The sequence below is a fragment of the Coturnix japonica genome, chromosome 7 (assembly GCF_054131305.1).
Source record: "Coturnix japonica strain WE chromosome 7, WE-NBRP24, whole genome shotgun sequence".
NCBI classification, from domain to species: domain Eukaryota; kingdom Metazoa; phylum Chordata; class Aves; order Galliformes; family Phasianidae; genus Coturnix; species Coturnix japonica.
In genome coordinates this window covers 20,899,292-20,920,671 of record NC_140669.1, presented here as the reverse complement: position 1 = coordinate 20,920,671, position 21,380 = coordinate 20,899,292, and the positions used below count along the sequence as shown (strand labels likewise).

Here is a 21,380-nt window from a genome sequence, read left to right as displayed (position 1 = left end):
GAGGAAAAAGAAAAGAAAATTATTCTTGGAAAGTAACGTTTGTATTACAATATGCAATGCAAGTAGGTGGCGCAACCACCCTGCTGCTGAAAGCAGCCATGCATCTACCTGTGGAAGTGTACCTCTAAAAGTAATATTATTCCACTGCTGTAAATGCTGTATCTCACAAACCTTTAAAACATTTTTATTTTATGTTAAGGTTATATTATGACTAGAAATCACAGTTTGTGTAAAAAATTCTGGAGTCTTTTAAATTACTAAATGTTAAATTAAGAGAAAAACACCTTGAATCTAAACTTAAGGGTTGGATTTTTTTATTTTCCTGGATTGATAAAAATCATACCTGTGAAAATGATGGAGTTATTCCATCTTCCCTGCCATTGTATATATAAATAGCTCCTTTTAGATCATCTTCTTGTGGAGCCCCAATTGCTACATCTGTGGAAAAAAAACAATTATAACAGTCAACAGTTGACTCAGAAGCGTGAACAAAACACAGTTAAAAAAAATCCAGACCACAGTGCACGCCATATCAGAACACATTTATTTGCCCAAATTCAAAAGCAAATGCTAAAAATGAAAGGAACTGGAAACAATATAGACAAGCTCAGTAATGCAACTCTGCCTGAAGTACTGCCTTCCTGGAAAATAAGGGCTAACCAGCCATTAATTTTGTGCAACACGAAATCTGTTCTTACCAATTCTGATTTTGACCCTTAAGAGGTTATCATAGAGAGTAGCTAAAAATGTGGTTTTGAAAAACAACTGCTTCTGTTATTGAAACTATTATGATTTTCCTGCACTCTGCAATTTCCAAATGGTCTAAATAACTGAAGCACAAGTAGTAGTCTTATTAACTGAAATGAACAATGTATTTTTCTGTGATAGGTCTTTAACAGCTGATAAGAAGAATGAATGGGCATTTAACATGGAAATGAAGGCAGTCTGTACAAAGGAGTATATTTTAAACGCACTTGATTTAATCACTGAATGGACTGTCAACATACAAATACACAAACAAACAAAGCAACACTTAACAGGCCCTACCAAAAGCTTCAGGGTTCAAATAGCCAGAGGACATTCACCAAAAAGCAGAGGGAAATTAATTAAAGCATCTTAAAATTCACCCATGCAAATCAGTAATGGTAACATTTCATTCACAAAGAAACAAAGCTATCTCTAAATCAGAAATAATATATGAGCCACCAAACCAAAATCGCAAGAGAAGCAAAAATCTGATGCCTGGGTTTAGCTGAACAGCTCTCTGATTGAATCCACATTGACTGAATCCATACTTGGCTGACTAAAATGCACAAAATACATCTCTCCACTGGTGAGATGAAAATAGGACAGTCAAGTTGTGCTAATTAAAACTAAACATATGTTCTTGCGGGGGGGGTCAGATTCTACACCAACGTGCATGCCATTATCTTCATGGGACTGATACAAAAAGCTTACATCAACGGAGGTGTCGGCTTTACTGTGCTTTTCTGTTAGTTACTATAGACAAATGGTTTCTAGCACACAATTCCTCTTCATGTTTTGCTTCCAGCTGCTTTTCTTACAAGAAAATTTATTTTCCTATTGTCACTCTCAATATCGTCTCCACTTACTCTTTTCAATGCATAGCTTCCTTCAAAAGCTAATCCACTTGCTTCAAGTCCCCCTGCAGTTTTATGATGCTTATTTTAAACCATATCCCTTGTCATATATCTGCTTTGTTATACAGCTGTTACATTGATTTTACTTCTCTGGTCCCCAGCTCTGTGCATGACTATTGTTTTCCTTTTGAGTTTGCAAATATTCTAGGACAAAACTTGAAACTTCTGCATAAGTTTGTGAAGATAATGCAAACCACAAGAACTGGAATCTAACAAGAGTTACAGGAACAGTAGCTACCAAGGAGGAAAAGGACTGCTTTAGGGAAAAAAAAGCCAGGTAAGAAACAAATTACTGTTTCAAGTCTTGCAAGTTACAGGAGAGGACCAAGAATAGAGAATAAAGGGACACTGTCTTCTCAACTTTTCTTAATGCTCCTATTTATCATGACAGTCCACCAAAGTTTGTTCTTTTTTAAGATTTTCATACTTACCTTCAAAACCATCATTGTCAATGTCTCCTAGATTGGCTATGGTCTCCCCAAATCTGGCTGCATATGAGTCACTCCCACTGAGCTTTATGTCCAGTTCTACCATCTTTGCTTCCTGAAGCAAATACATTATCAAAGGCACATTAACAGAGGCTCTTCCAGGAGATACTCCTCAAAATAATAAAACAGCTTGGAGCAGCATAAAATCTTACTCAACTGCTTGCTGCAGAAGCCAGAATTATCAAAGATATTTAACAATATTTAGCTTAAGAATGTGAAGGGATAAGGCATCTGTTCTTTAAAAATGAGAACAGCAAGATCCCAGAGCAAACACCTGCAAACAGCAGAAAGCTTGTACAGGAGCTTTCTGCTCTGAGAAAACTGTGTGCATTAAAGTCTACGTAGCTAGCCTCTGTGGGTGTGTTACAGAGTCCTGCTGAGACCATCACCATACTTCTAAAGTTGTTTTTCCTGTATCCTATATGACAGGAGAAGAAATATTTTAGCTTCTTATATGAGAACAACTGTGGTACGATCTATTTTTAAGAGAAAATACTTACGGAACCTGAATTGATATAGACATAAACTCTTCCTTCTTCTCTGATGGTACTTTCCATGGGAGCACCAACTAACAAGTCTGAGAGGCCATCTGAATTCAGGTCCACTGCACAAACTGCAGCCCCAAAGTAAGAACCAAGCTGTGTGCAAACAAGAAATCCTGTCACTTCACTTTTTTTTTTTTTTTTTTTTTTTTAATGGTAGAAATTTGAAGACGCAGAAAAGTAGCATGAAAGACTTACCTTTTTACCTCTTAGTTCAAACAGAATATTCAGTTGCTTGTCAATGCTAAAGATGTATGCCTAAAATGAGAACAAAAGTGAAGCTCAGCAAACAGTAATCTGAAATACTATCTTCTGTTTTCTTTACTGCATATGCTAGAGAATCATCTAGGCAACACATAGTATCACAAGACACTGCTACTTGCTATTTCCTATCTGTACCTTTAGCACTGCAGTTCACAGCAGTATTATGTAGACTGTCTTCTCTCCTTCCTTCTTTAGCTTTTCTCCCTAGGAGAAATCATATTACCTGACACTTGTCTTTATTCTGGTAATCTAATCTGGAAAATAAATGGGTAGCTAGTGGTGGAGTATTGATCAAACCAACAATATAAGCAATCTCTTACTTTACCAGTCTGCTCCTGCTGGGGAGCCCCTCCAACTACTTCTGTGCTAGAAGATGCCAGAAAATGTCCAGCTCCAACTGAGTACCCTGCAAAACAGAAATGCACTATTCAATACTGTCAGTGCTATACAAGTAAAAAAATGGGAGCGTGACATATGAAAGCTGTCAACACTGCAAATTATTGCAAGTCTGACATTCAGATGCCATGCAAGTTAGCAATGAAAACAGAAAGGAAAATTTTAAAGTATAAACAAAAGGTCCACACAAACAGTAAGCTCCAGAAAGTAGAAATGAGTGTCAGAAACATTTCTTCCCAGAGATTCACTTATCTGCCAAACTTTAAAAGTCCATAAAATAAATGTCAAACATATTCTGTTACTGTGTATTCTACAGTTGCTCAGCAAGTCCATAACACAATGCAAACTATCACATGCATACACAGTGCAACATGGAAGCAGTTTGATTGTCACTGTTACTATTGTTGTAACTGGACTGTAGAGAAATGAAACGTGGGGGTACTTATGTCTATGCACATATGTATGTCTGTATATGCATGCTTTTATATACACACACAGAGATTTATTGTGTATGTCCACATAGCAGTAAATCAGGCCAAAAGCTTGACTACATAATAAGAAAACATTGCATCAGTTTTTGTAATTGAATCTACATAACAATGTATTTGTCTGTGCGGAGACAGCTCTTGACAAATAAGACCACATTTTGGTGCAGATGTCCAGCCACAGAATTGTGATGCCAGAAGCTGTAGCTACACCAGTCATTGTTATTCCTTGCAGAATGCACTATGGCTAATTTGAAACAGAGAAGACATTTAACATATTCTTCTACTCTTGCATTTACTGAATTTTTGTTGATTTTCACAGCTTTCAGAGAAAACAGATAAATCATCTTGGATCAGACAAGAATGGGCTTTAAATCTTTCGTCTGTGAAGACAGCAGTTAGGAATTCGTGTTCTTAAAGCCACTGTTTCTTTTCATATTCTAAGGTAAGAGATGTGAAAAATAAAATTTCTCATTTAAAGGTCAACACCTAGTTCATGCTTATTGAACCAAAAAATTAAACTTAATTAGATGAACCTTAATTTTCTTCCTCTAACCATATATATATGGTCTTATATATATATATATATAATGTTTTTACTGAAGTCTGAACATTGGTAATTGTAATGCACTCTAGAACAAAAAAACATCAAAAGAAACAATAATAATCGGAGTGCCCAGATTCCTACTGTGACATTACAGTGTGTGTGGGGAAAAAAAATCACAAAACTGATTCATTTTCTCCATTTTTAATGAGAGATATTATATTGATTTCAACATTTAAAAAAAAAAAAAACTCAATGCAAAAAGTATCAGAAAGATATGAAATTAGTAATAAATAATATTTATCAAAATTAAAACACATCTTCAGAACTGTCACTCCTGGGATTAATGAAGCAAATGCTGAGAAACACTGAGCACTGATTTCAAAATCACAACTATTTAGCTAAGCCTTTGATTAATATATTTATAAGGTATTAAATATTTGAAGTACCTAAATAGCTGCCAAATTTCACTTGGTTATTTGAATCTGTGTAAGTATGGATTGTATTTGCAGTTGTATTGTATACAAAAACGGAACCAGTCCAATAAAATGATCCAGGAGCTCCCATTATAATTAGGTCCTAAAAGAAAAATAAAACATAGCTTTGTTATTCAGGTTTAAACATTCACAAAAATTAGCAAAATAAGTCAAAAACTTTCCTTTAGATCTTTTATCAACTCAGAGAAATGCCACTGGAGACATGTATGGCTCAGCACCAAGGGTTTACCACCAGATCACAGGCAACATTTTTCAGCCTTTCTCAAAATATGGTTATTGCAAACACTGATCTGGAAGCATTTTAGTATGAACATCAAACTGGATAGTCTCTCTTTTTCTTTCTTTTCTTTTTTCTTTTTTTATTTATTTTTTTTTAAAGTCAGTCTTAAAATTCTGATTGTATAATACAGACTACTACTCTGCAAAGCAAGAACATACTGCTTATGCGTGTTGATGTTACATGAAACAAATTAATAGTAGCAGAAACATAAAACTCCATATTTTGTTACCTTCATGCTCTTTTTCCATGAATAGTAATTTTTAATTTTAATTGCAGATTAAAAGTGATTTTGAAAGTAGAAGTATTTTTGATTAGTTTGGGAATTATCATTCAAGTATTACTGACATTTTATATATATATATATATATATAATGTATATACACACACATGCACACACACATATATATATGTATGTATGTACACATATATATGCATGTATATGAGGTGTTTGGTATCTTCAATACAAACCCCCATGTAAAAGCTGGACATTCCAGCCTGGCATGACCCATGATTTTCTCCAAACTTTCGCACATGGTCTGCATAGAGGAAAGAAACATAAAAGAGGATGAGAAGCATGCAGTTTCAGAACTTATAACCAGGTCTTCAAAAGAGACTGAGACAAGCTTAAAACAAAACAATGAATCATCAGTCTTCAGTTCCGTAATAAAACTAAAAACAGTGGATTCCCTGGTGTGACCCTTAGTGTCAATACTCTGATACAACAAACCCAAAGCACTACGTATCTTTTGATCACAACAGCCCTTGAAATCTTGTGACTTTAAAGGCTCTAGTTTTCTCTTTAAGTTGTTCCATGAGAATGAAGTAGTATGAATTGAGCAACATCAATGGATAAAACTCTTCTTTTCCACTCTGCCTATAATCCAGACAATCTGACAGGCTTATGTGTCTTGACAAATGTTGCCCTGCTGCTCCATTAAGGCTTTGAAGGACTTACTACAGATATCTTAGGAATATTGGTGCCTATTACCTTTAGCAGTTGTTTTACACCCAAATCTCCCAGCCCTGTTTTCCTGCTCCTCCTTGCTAACATCCTCCCATTGTAATTTCTTTATCTCACCCTAGGTTTTTCACCTATAAGCCGCAGAAGAGAAAAGCACAACTTCCTCAAGGCTCCTGGCAGTCTATGAAACCAACAGAGGGATATCTGAGGGCACTACACTGTTGGTCTCACAGAGAGGCCAGACTGTTAGCTCTTCCTCACACTGGCAAGGTACAGGGTCATGCACTGCACTTTTGGATGGAAAGGAAGGCTGGATGGTCCAATTTCAGATCTCAATTCTTATTCTGTCCCTGCAGTCCTCTGAAGAAGGACTGCCCAACATCTTGAGCACTGGCCTTAGTAGGAAGCAGTTTAGGAACAGGGATGGACAGCAGCTGGACGTGTGGTCACACTGGGAAACCAGAGGCTAAGGAGAAGATGGCAACAGCAATCCATTGCCATTAATGATTCCTTGCAGGGTACTGCTGAGCAGAGTAAAGAAATGACAGAGGAATCGAACTGAGGAGGTTTTCCACTAGTGTGTTTTTGGGATGCAGCTATCCAGCCCAACCAGCAAGTATTTGTTTTGCCTGTTGAATGCAATTTTTCTTAGAGGTGGTAAACATCCTGCTAGCAAAGTTACATCATTCATAACATCAGTTATGAACTCTCTGCCTTCAAGCCTTTGGCTGCAGAAATCCTGTCCAGAGCAGCACAGGCTTTTCACAGCTTTTCATCACTGAATTTTGATTCTCATCCTTCCCTAGAAGGGACCCAAGCCTTATGCTTACCTATATAACATGGGCATATTCTTCTGCTCAGCTCAGTTCGAAAATCAGAAGAGACAGCAAAACAAATACCATATGGGAGTTTGTGTTCATTTTTTATGTAAAAGATATTTTTCCACCTGTGTCCACAAGCCTATGGATAAAAAACAGATGATGTTTGACACAGAAGTGCAAGAATTATGAAGGTACTCTGACAAGCAGACTTGCAGCTGCAGTGGTGAATACATACGACAAAAGATCCGTTTTCTCTGGGCTGCCTTGATAAGCTGACGCCCAGCCACTGATGATCTCGTTCTTCTATACAAGTCTTCCCACAGCGCTCACCACTTGGATTGCCTGGGACACAAAAACCGATGCGGAGCATGAGGACAAGCTGAAGGGCCACACAGTGTCCAACAGAACCGAATGGAAAAAATTTGGTAGCTGACACCTGTCTCTATTTTGCAAAGGCTGCAAATATGTTTATGTAAACGAAGGCAGGAATGTATACAACCAAGGGGAGTGACAAATGACTTCTCCATAGCAGAAACTGTAGCAGAAAGCGATGTTACACTCAGTCTGATGACTGAGTAGCATCTCTTTCATGGCTTATATCACATCCCTATGAGACAATCCTTAAGTAGTAAGTTCATGTTACTAACCTATCTGAGCCCAAAGATTTTCTACTGATACTCAAAAAATGATAATGAAGCCAGCATGAGAAATCAAGGAAATCCAGCATAGAAGTGTTCCCTCTTTTATTTTTTTATTTTTTTTAAACATCTGTAGTGAGTTTACAGAGTGAATCTGGATTCCCTATCCCAGAATTCAGTCTTCCACAGTCTGAGACTATCTTAGGGTCAGTTTTAGAAACATTCTTTGCAAGGGTTTCTTCAGCATCTATGTATCAGTCAGTCACAGATCTTAAAATTTTTTATCTCTACTGTAAATGGCTGTTAGGTAGAGGGTATACAACTGCAGTCTCTATGGGGAACGTGAAATTCCTGTGTCTATATGCACTGCATGCTTCTTGCCTTGTTGCATTTATTTAGCAGTAAGTCTTTGGGGTTTTGTTAAGGAGAGTTAATTTTTTAAAACCTTAGAGAACACAGTGAAATTTCTGCAGACTCGCCCAGAAAGGATGAAGAGATGAAAGGATTGAGCATAGCTCTGCTGAAAAAGACCTGGGGCTACCGGTGGACGGAAAGCTGGACGTGAGCCAGCAGCGTGCCCTCACAGCTCAGAAATCCAGATTTATCCTGAGCTGCATCAAAAGATGTCTGGACAGCAAAGCAAGGGAGGCGATCCTGCCCCCCTACTCCATACTGGTAAAGCCTCACCTGGAGTACTGCATTCAGATGTGCAGTCCTCAGTACAGGAGAGACACAGACCTGTTGGAGCGCATCCAGAGGGGGCCACAAAAATCATCCCAGGGATGGAACATTTCCCTACAAGGACAGTCTGAGAGAGCTGGAGCTGTTCATCCTGGAGAAGAGAAGGCTGCAAGGTGACCTGATAGCAACTTTTCAGTATCTAAAGGGGAGCTACAGGAAAGAAGGGGACAGAGTCTCAAGCAGTGTCTGTGGCAATAGAACAAGAGGAAACAGCTTCAAGCTCAAAGAGGGTTGATTTTGGATAGAAATAAAGAAAAAATCTTCTACAATGAGGGTGGTGAAGCACAGGTTGCCTAGTGTTGTGATTGATGCCCTCTCTCTGGAGGCTTTCAAGATGAGGCTGGATCAGGCCCTGGGCAACATAATCTAGCTGTGGTGTCCATGTTCATTGCAGGGTGGTTGGTTGAAACAGACTTCAGAAGTCCCTTCCAATTCTAAGGATTCCATGATTCAAAAGATTACAGCACTACCAAGCCAGCAAATACTCACTTCTTCCTACGAAGCAGCAGTAGCATCTCTTGTAAGAAAAAGCTGCACGTTTAGAAGTATTTTAAGTTATATAAATCATGCTTTACATTCATAAAAGTACCTACTGCCCATCTGAGAGAATAAACATTAACATACACTGAAACAGTATTTTTTCTATACATCACCATGACACAGCTTATGAAAATAACTGCTTATAAAATAAGGAAATACATAATGCCATATTACTATGCTCTTTACAGTTTTGAAGACTCTCCCAGATGCAGTGCTGTAGCAACAAGCTGTGATTCCTGAAGCCCAAGCTCTACATTACCCAGGAGCAGGCACAAGTTCTGGGGACATCCCAGCCCTCACTCCTGTGTGGGCACAGGGTTGAGATCCATCACTGTCTGCTGCATAAGAGTGAAAATCCAGTCCTAATTCAGTGAATTTGTTGAATTGCTCTTGGAGAACACAACCACCCCATATTAAGTATGGAAACAGAAAGGGGTGTATCCAGTAATTTCAGTCACCAGGGGATGCATGAATGACTATGGGTTTTGCTATATACCACTGTTTCGAATGATTGTGTACCTAGGATGTCAGAGAGTTTTGGACAGAAAATACCACTTTTATAGTATCAAGGTAATTCTTTGTCACATGGAAAAAACATAAGGAGAAGCATCTGCAAGAATAAAAGCCTCTGCATTCCCAAGTGTAGAATTTAATACTCCTTTAAAACAGAGAAGCCACTTCTGGCAACTCTCATTCAGCAATGCTTTCTGTCCTCCTATGACAAAGAATTACTTGTGTTTTCCTTGATAGTGCACATGGGTTTGTAGGAAATGGACCAAGTGGAGAAGACTGGTATCATAACTATAACCTCAAGAGGTTTCCTGAACCTTTTTATCCATAAGTTAAGCAAGACCAGATAACAGCAACATCTAAGATAGGAGAAAGCTTTGCTCATCTCAATACTTCACTCTTATACATACATCAGAGGTCATAACAAGAAGAAGCATCACAATTTGCTGCTGCTTACTGGGTTTTAGTAAGGGAAACTGTTGATCACACCCTGAACCTCTGATTAACCATCTGAGGCAAGTGACAGTCAGCTGTGGGAGCACAGGTGAAGGTAATTCAGTTGTGCTTCTGGGAGGGTTGGAGCTTGACTCCTCCTCTCCTATATCCCATTTAAGGGCTGACCACCACTAAGGTAGTGTCTCTTTTTGGAGATTGCTTCTTTGTGAAGAGTCTCAACATTAGTGAGTGTTCATCTTGACTGAAAGCCTCAACATTGGTGAGTATTTTCTTAGATATTCTCTAGCTATTTATTCTGTAATTCCAATGATACACTTGTATTATTCCAACTATACAGTTGTTTCCTTTTTTTCTGGGCTCCACCATGTGTTGATTCAGCTTTCTTTTGGTCCTTTGCTGACTGCTGCCTTGTACCTCTTCTCTTTCTCTGACTGGCAAGTGTTCAAATGTTTTGAAAATGATAGGCCTTTGTGAGCAAGAGAAGGGTGAATTTGACATCCTAGACATGGTGATGAGCCCCTGCTCAATGTAGGTCCTCATAAAGGCTTTCTCTGGTGATAAAGCTACGTTCTGCACAAGCAACAGAGCTGCACTACATAAGCTGAAGAGGACACAGCAGCTTGACTGCCTCAGGAAAAAGGAGCGTGTGTTGTCATAAAGTCACTGAGAGATAAGTAATTGCCCTGTCTGTGTACATTACACAGCTGGAAGATACACTCTTGCTATAATCTCTGCTGCACACATCCACAGGAACAGCATAATCGCACATAAACAAGGTCAGAACTCAAAAAGCCATTTCTAGTTCTGGTCTCAAGGACTCTAATACAGATGTTTGCAGTGTCATCTGAGAAACCAGTTTTATATAACTTGCTTCAGTACTCTCCATGCTCAACAGTTTTCCACAATCCTCTTTATCCCTCTAGAACTCCTCTAATGCTATTTGATTTTAACAGCAATCTACTGCAAGGACAAGTCCCCCTCTCATAAATATCAGGGCCTCAGCCTCCTTTCACTTGCCCAAGGCATCTTCTCTCTTTTCAGAGATTGGATAGGTCTTATCCCTCTAATGCTCCTCAAAATGCTTCCACCTGGAATAAGATGTTAGTTGAGAGCTCTTTCTGTGATCCTGTAACAGACACAGGTTCAGACAGCCCTGCCTTCCTTGGAATATGTTTCCAAGCAGAAAACTTGCAGGGGATGAGAAATGCAAGTGAGATCAAAAAGCTGAGCAACCAAAAGGAACATCACTGAGATCGGGGTTGAACACAGGTCTGCCTTTTGGGGAAAGCTATTAGCTGCTCACTTTTCCATCATAATGGTTCAGCTGGGGGAGCTAGAGGGAAGTTTCTTCTTAAGTTAATTGCAGCTGAGACTTAAAGGAAGGGTGGAAGATGTGGGCAGTACTTTCTGATCTGATTCTTAAAACAAACCAAAAAAAAGTGCATTGGCTTTACAGTATGGACTGTAGTTGAAACTTCTGTTTTATTTTTAGGCTGCATGGCAATTTCTGTGTCTGTTTTTTCAACCAATAAAAAGCTCTCAGTTTCAAATCTGAGAGCAATTTGATTGAAAATGTTTACAAGTCCAAAATGCAAGAGGTCATAAGATCTGAAGAGCAAGTTCCTCTAAGTTGTCTGCTTCTGCCCCAAACAGACACGCATAAGGTCCTGAAGTTCAAAAATATGCTAGCAGGCTGACAGTGCTCTGGATAATATATCTGAGCATTCTATCTTGTATATTTGTGCCTACAACTCCCAGCTGTGTCCACATCTAACACAAACCATCACCTAGAAATACTCCAGTTATGAGTAAAACAGTGGTCTAGACTGTCTGACTCCAGTGACAGAAGTACTAGAGCTAGAAACAAGACTCACATCTTTACTCCTCTTTTCAGCAGTGTTTTAGAAGTACAAGCAAGGGGCTGTGAAGGCAAAGATTTATTAGCAGATTTAATTGTTCCTCTCAGTTTTTATGTCAGCCCATATCCTTGCAACGCTGCAAGCAACATGACAATTCTCTGGATGAGTTGTTTTTAGATGCTGCAATGACTTTAGCATAAGACTGTTCCCAGCAACCCTGTCTCTATTGAGCAATCAGTTAGGGACATGTGACACAGAAGACACAGCAGCAGTCCTATGTGATCAGGGGCTTTTAAACTGCCAGTAATCCTTTGTTAGTTTGTTAAGCCAGTTTCAAGGCTACTTTAGTGGAAAATTGCAGAATATGTTTTAGAATTTTTATGTTTATTACAAAGTTCTGATGTTCAAAAAACACCAAAAAAAAAAAAACCAAACAAACAAAACCAACCAACCAAACAAACAAAAAAACCAAAAACAACCCAAAAACCTGAACAACAACAACAAAAAAAGCAACCCACTTCTGTTATCACCTCTATATTCTGTATCCAGGAACTCATCAAACTCATCATCCCAAAGACTCTTCATCTGAAAGAAATGTGAATTCAAGTAACTAAGAGTAAGATAAAAATGGCTGTTTTGCCATCTGCCAGTCCCAAGAGTGTAATATATCCTTGCACTTTTTTTCAGAGAAAATTACCCTGTTCTACAAGCTCAGAACCCAAACTTGTTGCTGGTAAGAAGCAGAAGAACTAGGTCACTGACTGAAACACACAGTATTGATAAAGACCACTATGACCCCAAGATGCTGACAGCCTCAATGAGTTAGATAAGAAATAATTAAGTTTAGCTTTGCAACTGCAAATTCCCTTGTGTATTTCTGCAACTGCTCAGCAGGAAGGCAAAGACTTAATGAAGTTCAGATCCTACTCTACTTCATTTACATCCCATGCACCACATCACAGTTTGGTTGCTTGATTGATCTTGCTTCTTGTTTTACTGCAGAACTCCTCCTTTAGGATGCGTTTACCTTCAGATACACCATAGACAAACCTTGGTATTACAAAGATTCTATCTAGCACTAAAGGAAATAAACATTTTGCAAAATATCTTGTGGTATCACTGTTTTTAAAAGCTCAGGACAAGACAGTAAATATTGCTGTGTAACCTGCAGTATCTAAACCTGGGGACGGAAGTGGTATTAACCTAAGTTTTTAGTACCATGTAAACACTTTTGGTCACCTGTTGCATCATTTTGTTTCAGGTCTCCTAAGCTACTGAGGAAAAGACCATGAATTACATTTTTCAAGACAGAGCTTTTGTCTCCATGCGTGCTAAACGAGTGAATGCATAAGTGCTGCAGAGGTACGTTAGCTTTCAAAGAAGCTGAGCACCCTCCTCCTCACCTTCACAGTGAGAAGCTATTTTAGCTTCCAGCCCAGGAGTAGAGACTCAATGCCATTTTTGTATACACTATTTCACCTGTTGTTTGACTTCTTCAGTTTTTCCAAGCCTCTTAAACAAGCAACTGGAGAAGAAAGCTGTTTCTTTTACATCGTATAAATTTAACATTGGAAGAAGATTACTCCAATAAGTAAAAGCAAAACAAACTAAAACCCCAACAAACCAACACCGACGAACTACTTGGGCTGGCATAAATTCGTGTGCTGTTCCATAACCAGCCACATGTATGCGTTCTATTTGTATCTCTTTGCAACTTTGTTACAAAAGGTAACTTTTACTGCTCCTTGCTAAAAACGGGTCAAACCTGTCCATTCTGTGCACCGTGCAGAGTGGCACAGGGAAATCGTTCTTCTTACATTTTTGTCTCAGAATCCTGCGCCCATCCTGAGTGTGCACTGGGGCACGGCGCGCTGTCGCCTGCATTGGTTTCAAACGTTTTGAAAACTTTCCCGCGCTTCTTATCCTGTCTGGGCAGCAAGTTGGCAGCTCTAACGGCTCCAGAAAGTTCAGGAGACTTTATAGGCACAGCACAGGGACAGCTAAACGTGCCTTGTGCAGGGAGAACGTGCGGAAGAACTTCTTTACAGTGAGGGTGACAGATCACTGGAACAGACTGCCCAGGGAGGTGGTGGAGTCTCCTTCTCTGGAGATATTTAAGACCCACTTGGATGCCTACCTGTGTGACGTGGTGTAGGGAGCCTGCTTTGGCAGGGGGGTTGGACTCGATGATCTCTAGAGGTCCCTTCCAACCCCTACAATTCTGTGATTCTGTGAGGATGTGAACAGAGCCCAAAGCAACTAAGATGTGCACACGGCAACCTGTTGAGAAGCGCTCTTGTTCTGAGCAAGCATCGGACACTTGGAAGTTGGGTGTGCAGTCACACCTCCTGAGGATGGGAGAAGTCTGGTTAAATGCAGGAGGTGGAAAAAATTGTGTTTGTCAAGCATAGCTTTGGTCCTTTGAAGCTCAGTTCATGAAGAGGGACGAGCACCAAGCCAGGTGGCTGTACCTCACCGTGAGTCGAGGCGGCTACTGCGGAAATGGCTCTGCAGAAGGTCCAGGCCAGTGTTCCAAGCCCCGTGCCGGTGACAACAGCTCTAACTCACCAGCCTGCTGCGGGAAGCACGAGAAAGCACCGAACCCTCCCCTGTTGAGAGTTGCGAGACCAGGGAGCGTGAACCTCTCGGCCAAGTTCTGATGCGATCTGTTGTTCCCATACGGAGAAAAGTCACCCCCCTTCCCATCAGTGCAATGCGGCACCGCAGCGCCCGGCAGCAGCCCCTGTCCCGCAGCGCTCAACGGTCATCCCGCCGCCCGCCGCCGACTCACCGAGCTGGAGCTGCTCGCACCTCCCGCGGGGATTGCTCCCGATCCGGCAGCGGAAGATGGCCCCAGGGCTGAGCACGGAGCTGTTGGCGGCCCAGCTGGCCTGCGGGGCGCCCACCACGAGCCTGCGGGCAGAGTGGAGGCGTGAGATCGCCGCGACGGGGGACTGCGACCGCGCGGCGGCCCCGATCCGTTCGGGACTCACCAGCGCTCCTCGCCGTGACCCATCAGGAGAACCGAGTAGCCGAAGAACGTGCCGTTGTCCCCGCGGAAGAGCAGCGGGTGCCGGGTGTCCACGTTGTAGGTCCGCGCCGTCGGCAGACACTGCCATAGCAGCAGCAACGGGGCGGCCCAGCGCGCAATCCGCCCGCAGCTCCGCATGGCTCCGGCCGGCACCAGGCAGACGGGCGACCGCCTTCCCGCTCCGCTCCGGGAGAGAGGCAGCCCCGCCCTGCCTTGCCCCGTGCCCTGCCCCGGGACGGGGCGACCCGCGCCGCTCACAGCGACCACTGCCGGCAAGACGAGTGGGGAGCTGCGGTGCGCGCGGGGCTGGGTGCCTTCGGGAGGTGACGGCTCCGCCGCGCCGCCTCCTGCTGCGCCGCAGGAACCCCACTGCCGTCTCAGGCGCGAGGTCGGGTTTCTCCCCGCCCTGTCCGCGCCCGGCGGTGCCGGAGCGGCACGGCCTGCGGGGCTCCCCGGGGAGAGCTCAGCCTGCCGGACCTCGCACCTGCCCGGCGGGCGGCGCGGGTGAGCCGTCCGGGTGCGGTGTGGAGGCGGTGGGTCCGGCAGAGCGGGGCCATGCCCGAAATGCCAGCCGTCATTCCTGCCCGCTGCCCTCGACGTGCCCGAGGTGGGCTGGATTCCATTGGCTGGATCCCCTGAGAGCATCTCCCCCGAGTCCTAGCAGGGAAACCCTAGCCAAGCTTCAGGAAAACCACGTGGTCAGATTTGCACTTCCCTTTTAAAAACAGATTAATCCAAGAATCTGTTCTGTTAGACTTGCTGCACTTCATCTGACGTACCAATGGGGCATTCCTGGCCGCCCTTTCATGGCAGGGGATATCTGAGTCATGAAACTGGTGTCTGAAATGCAAGGACCAGTCCTGAGCCCCTTCCTGCCAGAGCTGTACAAGACTGTTTCCAGCTGATGACTTCCTTCTAAAGGGGATGAAATCAGAACAACCCCCATCTCTCTACTCAAGTTTTAAAATGACATTTTGCATGCCTGTTCAGTTCTTTCTGTGAGTTGCTTGCAAAATTATTAGCCAGTCTGCTGGACCGCACAGGAGTGAAAAAAAACCAACAAACCCAAGCATTGCACAAGAGGCTGGATGCTTATCAGATAGCAAGATAGCGAGGCTTCGTTGATCTTAGCAAGAAGCCTTGCTGTGTGTGTTTCCATTTAGCTCATGCTGAATTGTTGAAATCAAGGCTGTTACTTCTGCCAGCAAACCTTGCCTCAGAGTCCCTTGAATACCAGGGCTTCCTGTTGCTGCAGCAGTCTGGTAACAGAGCAGAGCCCAATGCAGTTTTGAGTTAAAGGAACAAGAACTTAGACAACTCTTCCAAATTTAAAGTTTAGTTGGAAAGATTGCTAATCAGAGCTGGGAAACAAATCCATTCTCATTTCAACTGGTGAATATTCTACACATTAGAAGTAAGTGTGAGATGGTGGCATACCACCCGCTAATGGAAATTCAGAACATGGCATTTGAAGCTGCTTGAAATAAAAAAGATACCCTCTCATTCCCATTCAGTTGATGGAAGTGTGGAAAACGTAAGCCTTCTGCTAAATACTGAGCAATTACCAGAGTGGGATGTTGAGGCAATGTAGGATCAGTACATCTCATCTTCCCAAGAACATTCAGGTGTATAGTTCCTGGAATGAGACCAGTGCACTGCAAGGACTGACAGTCAGCCAACTCCATCTTTTTTTAAAGTACTGATCTCTAGAACAATCACAGGGCTTCCCTGGGAAATACTGGTGCGTGGCAGTGACTTTTTCGTGTAAAGAAGTTAAACAGCCCCTCAGCTGCTATTCATCTTCCTTCCAACTGCTGACATCAAAGGAGTTACGACAATCAGCAGCAGCTGTGAATCTGCATTTTCTACCAGGCAAGTTTTCAGTGTCATTCTGAAAGCAACAAAGCAATCATGATTCAAATCCAAAATACTAAATTGTGGTTTAATTGGTGGGAAACCATAACATCTCTTCATCAGTGCCTGACCCCATAGCCAGTTTTTGGGGACTTCCAGGCTTTTCTCTGGGAGATCATTACCATTCCTGAGTTCATTTCTTAGTCACAAAAATCACCAAAATATCTATCCCTTGAATGCCAGAGAGATGGAGAGCAATTTCTCAGCCTCCTTTTCACTGGCAATTGTATGGCCTAGTCATATCTGTCCTTTCTGCTCTCTCTCAAGGCCAATTTTATGTCTATCATTTTGTGCATAGTTGATGCAGGAACCAAGTGAGTGCAGCTAGGCAGTTTCCTTGTAGCTGTGCTTCTAATCATTTGGGGGAATTGTAGAATTGTAGGGGTTGGAAGGGACCGCTGAAGATCTTCTAGTTCAAACCCCTGCTAAAGCAGATTCCCTACAGTGGGCTGCACAGAAAGCAGCAGGTAAGTTGTTGTTTGAATATCTCCAGAGGAGACTCTGTAAACTCTTCCACACTACCACCTTTTTAGGTGGCCTTTTCCTCACAGTTGGCACTGGAGCTTATCAACAAGTGTCAAATAGACAAGGGATAACTGTACACAAGTTGTTTGCAAAATTCAGAGATGAGTTAATCTTTTGAGACTTATATATTTGGGAGAGTCTGGGAAAAAAGAGATGCAGCCGAAATTTATAGCAATTTTGTAGAACCTCCAGTCTAGTGGTCCCTGGACTACTACAGAGGGTACAGAGCTGGCAGCACAGATGCTAGCTGACAAGAAGAGGTAGATCCTAAAGATGTGAGCTTCAGCTGTTAGCGCATAAATAGCTGCTTATTTGGAGCAGAGAAAAACTGTGTTATACCTTCCTTGTCAGGAAGAAATGTGTCCTTTGTTTCTTAGATTGTGTTAGAGTGAATGCAGTTGTTATCTGTCAATGAAGTCCATGGAATTACATAAACCTGCTAGAACATCAGAAACCAATATTCTGAGAAATACCTAAAGTTTTCAACACCAATCAAGTTTATGGCCAGGAGAGCACAAAATCTCAAATCAAAACTGACAAAATGGTGTAATAGAGAGAAAGCTTGAATTTTAAGGATTCAGATAACTTTGTAGAAAAGATAGAACTAACACTGGAAACTAAGTACCTGTATTTATGGAGAAAATACATATTCATATTTTCTTCACAAATATGCGTACTGAAATTATAGCAAAACAATGAAAATAAATCATTCCCAAAATAACCTTGCCAGTATGCAATCTCAACAGCGTATCTCCTGCAGTATTCTGTGATTAAACATTAGAGCAAAATGTCATGGTGATTTGCTCTTCTGCTTGTTGCTGGTTCACCATCTAAGGCAATTTCAATGAAGCTCTTGGGATGGCTTGTTACGTGAGAAAGTATATTAGGCCATGGTTTGGCAAGTGTATTTTATAGCAGATGTGTGTACTTCATCTGATTCTCCTCATCTTTTGCTGCTCATTCTTGAATCACGCTGCTGTCTCTGTTACACTGCTACTTAATGGAGCAGTGAAGAAGATGAGAAAAGTGATCTGGGTTAAAAATCCAGCTACACCCCCAGATCTAGATCAGTGCAAATATTATGTGACTGGCCAGTTGTATCAGGTATGTCAGTAGGGTGGTTTAGGCCAGTTCCTCAACTCATGGGGCTGTATCAGTAAGTGGCAAGAATCTGAAAAGCTAAAGGCTAAAGTCTATCCTCCTAATTCCTTAAAATGGAAATAGAAATCCATCTCCCCAGCACTGAGTGAGCTGGAGTTCAGATATCTTAGCCCAAATGTTCTTCTGCCAGTGCCCTGAGGTGCCCAGCTTAAAAAAGTTACACTGGAGAAAGCCTGATTTACTGATGCCATAATGTCAGAATGCAATATCATGTGAGCAAGGTAACCTAAATTTGTATTTCAGATCATATGTGCTCCTTCAAGTTTCAGTACTCCAAATGTAATTACAAACATTGGATATTTCTGGAGAGGTTTGCTGAGGCAGAGTGGGAAGAATGCAAGCATAACCAGAACAGGCCATATCACCTCTGCCATGTACATCAGCAGTTAGATTTAGACAAATGTAAGTGCACAGAAGTATGCATGATTTGCTGGTGTAAAGCAGAACAAATACTCATAAAAGTAAGAATACTCATAAGAAGTATAATACTCATAAGAAGTGTCAATATCTGGAGTCATGTACATGTACTCAGCAGAGGTAAGATAACAGCAAATACCATATACCGCTGTAAAACTGCCTAGGTGAAGCCAAGCAACTACTGTACAACAGAGTGAAGTTGCTCAGACACTACACAACATAACTGAGGTTGCCATTTGGCAGCACTTCTGGCACTCTGCTTCTGGGCTTTTCACCCTGGATGCTAAGGCAGATCTCAAGCATCCTTTTGGAAGACACATTTGAGAATTCTGTCTGTAACCCAAATGAATGGTATAAAAATACAGCTTTCAATGGAAAATACGTTTATCATGTAATCTTAGAAACTCTTTTTTTTCCCTAGGCTCCCAGGTTCCACAGGCTGTAACAGACTTCTAACAGATCACACATTTTATCTCTCCTCTTCAGCAAGAGCCCTTCTAATCCACAGGTACCATCTGTCTTTGTCTGAGATGACCTGATACTTACTGAAGTCTGTAGTTTTCCTCATCTTGAATTTGATTTTGAAATTTATTTCCAGTTCTGAAGACCTTGATCTCTGAAAGCCACTCTCCTTTTTCCAGCTGTAATAGTTCACCTACAAAATGTAATTTCTCAGCTTTGTAAACCTTGTCTTCACAAAGCCCTATGATAAGTGGGGCTATACTATAATAATCTATTAGCATAGACTCAAAATAATGATACAGATTTTTAAAGACAGAGTTGAGTGAAGTGCATTAACGCATTAATGCTCAAGTCTGTAAAAAGAAAGTAATTCTTAAATATGCATAAATAATAGCTTGTAAGAAATCATATGTTAGAGGCAGTGCATGTGACAAGGTGCTGGGATGTTAACTAATTACCAACCTTTCTCAGCCGCTTGTGTCTCTCCAGAAGATACTGTTTAGCACAGCATTAGTCACTGGTATTTCTTCTCTTTCCTCCATCAGGCTTTTATAACCCTAGGATGATTTATTTGGAGTACTTTTGGGATAATTGAAGGCTGTTCCACTGAGTAGCTGTTGTGGAACATCCTGAAGCCTGAGCCATAGGAAATCAGCAGAAAAGACTTCACACAGCCTTCAGTTGATCAGCCAGGGATCCCACATGTTTTTTGGCTGTGAGAACTAAGAAACTTCCGGTAGGAGATTTCTGCAAACATGTGAGTAACTTTTGTTAGAAAATGTGATGTTTCATTTTTTCAGATGGCTCATTTCCTGAGTTCAAAGAGGACTCAAGTGCTGAGAAGCCTTTCGGTCTACAGCAAGAGAGGAATATTGAAGTAGTAACTACTGTGGAAATTTTTGTCTGTTACTTCATTTTGTTTGGAAGGACTATGAAAGGAAGTCACTGAAAAAAAGCCCATGATTTTGCCTTCTCCTAAGCTGTTCAATTGGAGAAGATAAATGTATTGTATCTTTAACCTCTCTGTCAACATTGCTTTTGTGTAATGCATCCCACTGCTGGTGAGAAGGGTAAGAAAAACGCTGGTGGAAGAACCTGTGAATGTCTATTATTAGCTTTCTCCTGCATTACCTGTACTACTCCCTTTTTTATTTCCTAATTTGGAGGCATTTGGCTTAAATTAAATTCCTTGTATGGGAAACTTGTATGAACTTGAGTAACTGATCACATGAGCATTTTCACTGTGTTGCAAATATGGTGAAAAGCACACATTCCTAAAAGTCTTCATGAGTGCGCCTGCTTCCAGCTGTGTCTGTCCTTGTTCTCCTTTGTTTTGCATATGTCTGCCTCTGCTTTTGGAGGAGGCTCATCAGATCTACTCTCAATTAGAAATAAAAATGTTCATGTGTTCCAAACTAGAAAAATTTGGAAGTGTCATTTTGAAATTATCGAAGTGCTTAAATATTAATATTTCAAATTGTAAATTTCAAAGCCTGTAACAAGGACAATTTAGTGTTTTGGTCACACCAGAAATATTTTCTGTTTTCACATAATTTGTTTTTCTATGATGGCAGTGGACCAAAAAGTCTATTGTTCATTTGCAGTCACTTGAGAAGTTCTAGAAGGCAAATATAATGTTACACGTGCCCCTAAGATTCTCTTCAAGAAACTTCATCTTTCCTCTGCAGTAGATATGTGTGCTTGAATGAAAAGGATATATTGTCCACTGACAAGTATAATTAAGCACAGATGTCCAAGGCACCAAATAGCAACTCATTTTAGCAAAGGTTTTAATTTTTATCATTTTGTATGTGAGAGAGAGTTTCATTTAGAATCAATTAAAGAGGAAGCAGCTTTTCATTTAATTGACAAATAGTATTTTCATGATCATACATTTTTCAGGGAATGTTTTTGAGACCTTTTTTTTCTTCCTATGAGCAGTTGGTTGGTGAAGTAAAATACAGGTTCTCCAGAATAACTTTTCAACCTTTAATGGTGTGATATGTGTTGTGGCTATGGCATCCTGAGTACCAGAAGCAAATAATAGATCATCGTAATCGAAAGCAGATGTGTACGTGTGATAAATTCATTGCATATCCTCTTTTTTTTTTTTTTTTTTTTTTTTTTTTTCTTTAGAACTTCCGTCTAAGGTTGTTGAGTTCCCAGATCTGGGCCAACTATAAATAA

General features: G+C 41.1%; 1 protein-coding gene and 1 long non-coding RNA gene across 5 annotated transcripts in view; one reads left to right on the top strand and one right to left on the bottom strand.

The window, feature by feature from the left end:
• Positions 1-19,741, bottom strand: part of ITGA4 (integrin subunit alpha 4) — a 39,697-nt gene extending 19,956 nt beyond the window's left edge. For 2 of the 3 annotated variants that reach the window (XM_015868322.3, XM_085552675.1), the window contains exons 1-11: positions 14,677-19,741; positions 14,475-14,596; positions 7,175-7,281; positions 6,949-7,078; positions 5,626-5,693; positions 4,830-4,959; positions 3,276-3,361; positions 2,890-2,949; positions 2,650-2,787; positions 2,093-2,204; positions 344-438 (exon numbers count right to left, since the gene is read on the bottom strand). In XM_015868322.3, coding sequence (XP_015723808.2) covers positions 344-438; positions 2,093-2,204; positions 2,650-2,787; positions 2,890-2,949; positions 3,276-3,361; positions 4,830-4,959; positions 5,626-5,693; positions 6,949-7,078; positions 7,175-7,281; positions 14,475-14,596; positions 14,677-15,359 — 1,731 coding nt within the window. In that variant the 5' untranslated portion in view covers positions 15,360-19,741. Of the gene's footprint in view, positions 1-343; positions 439-2,092; positions 2,205-2,649; positions 2,788-2,889; positions 2,950-3,275; positions 3,362-4,829; positions 4,960-5,625; positions 5,694-6,948; positions 7,079-7,174; positions 7,282-8,264; positions 8,385-14,474; positions 14,597-14,676 lie in introns of those variants that run through there. The other variant, XM_085552674.1, reaches the window with a different exon arrangement.
• On the top strand, positions 434-20,617 carry LOC107316606 (uncharacterized). Of its 2 annotated transcripts, XR_001556467.3 has the most exons (6): positions 434-1,938; positions 4,159-4,281; positions 6,241-6,388; positions 12,945-13,045; positions 19,153-19,239; positions 19,739-20,617. It is a non-coding gene; the product is annotated as an uncharacterized LOC107316606 (long non-coding RNA). The 2 variants fall into 2 exon arrangements; XR_014948064.1 differs by having other exon boundaries at positions 6,241-13,045.
• Positions 20,618-21,380: the final 763 nt, after the last annotated feature.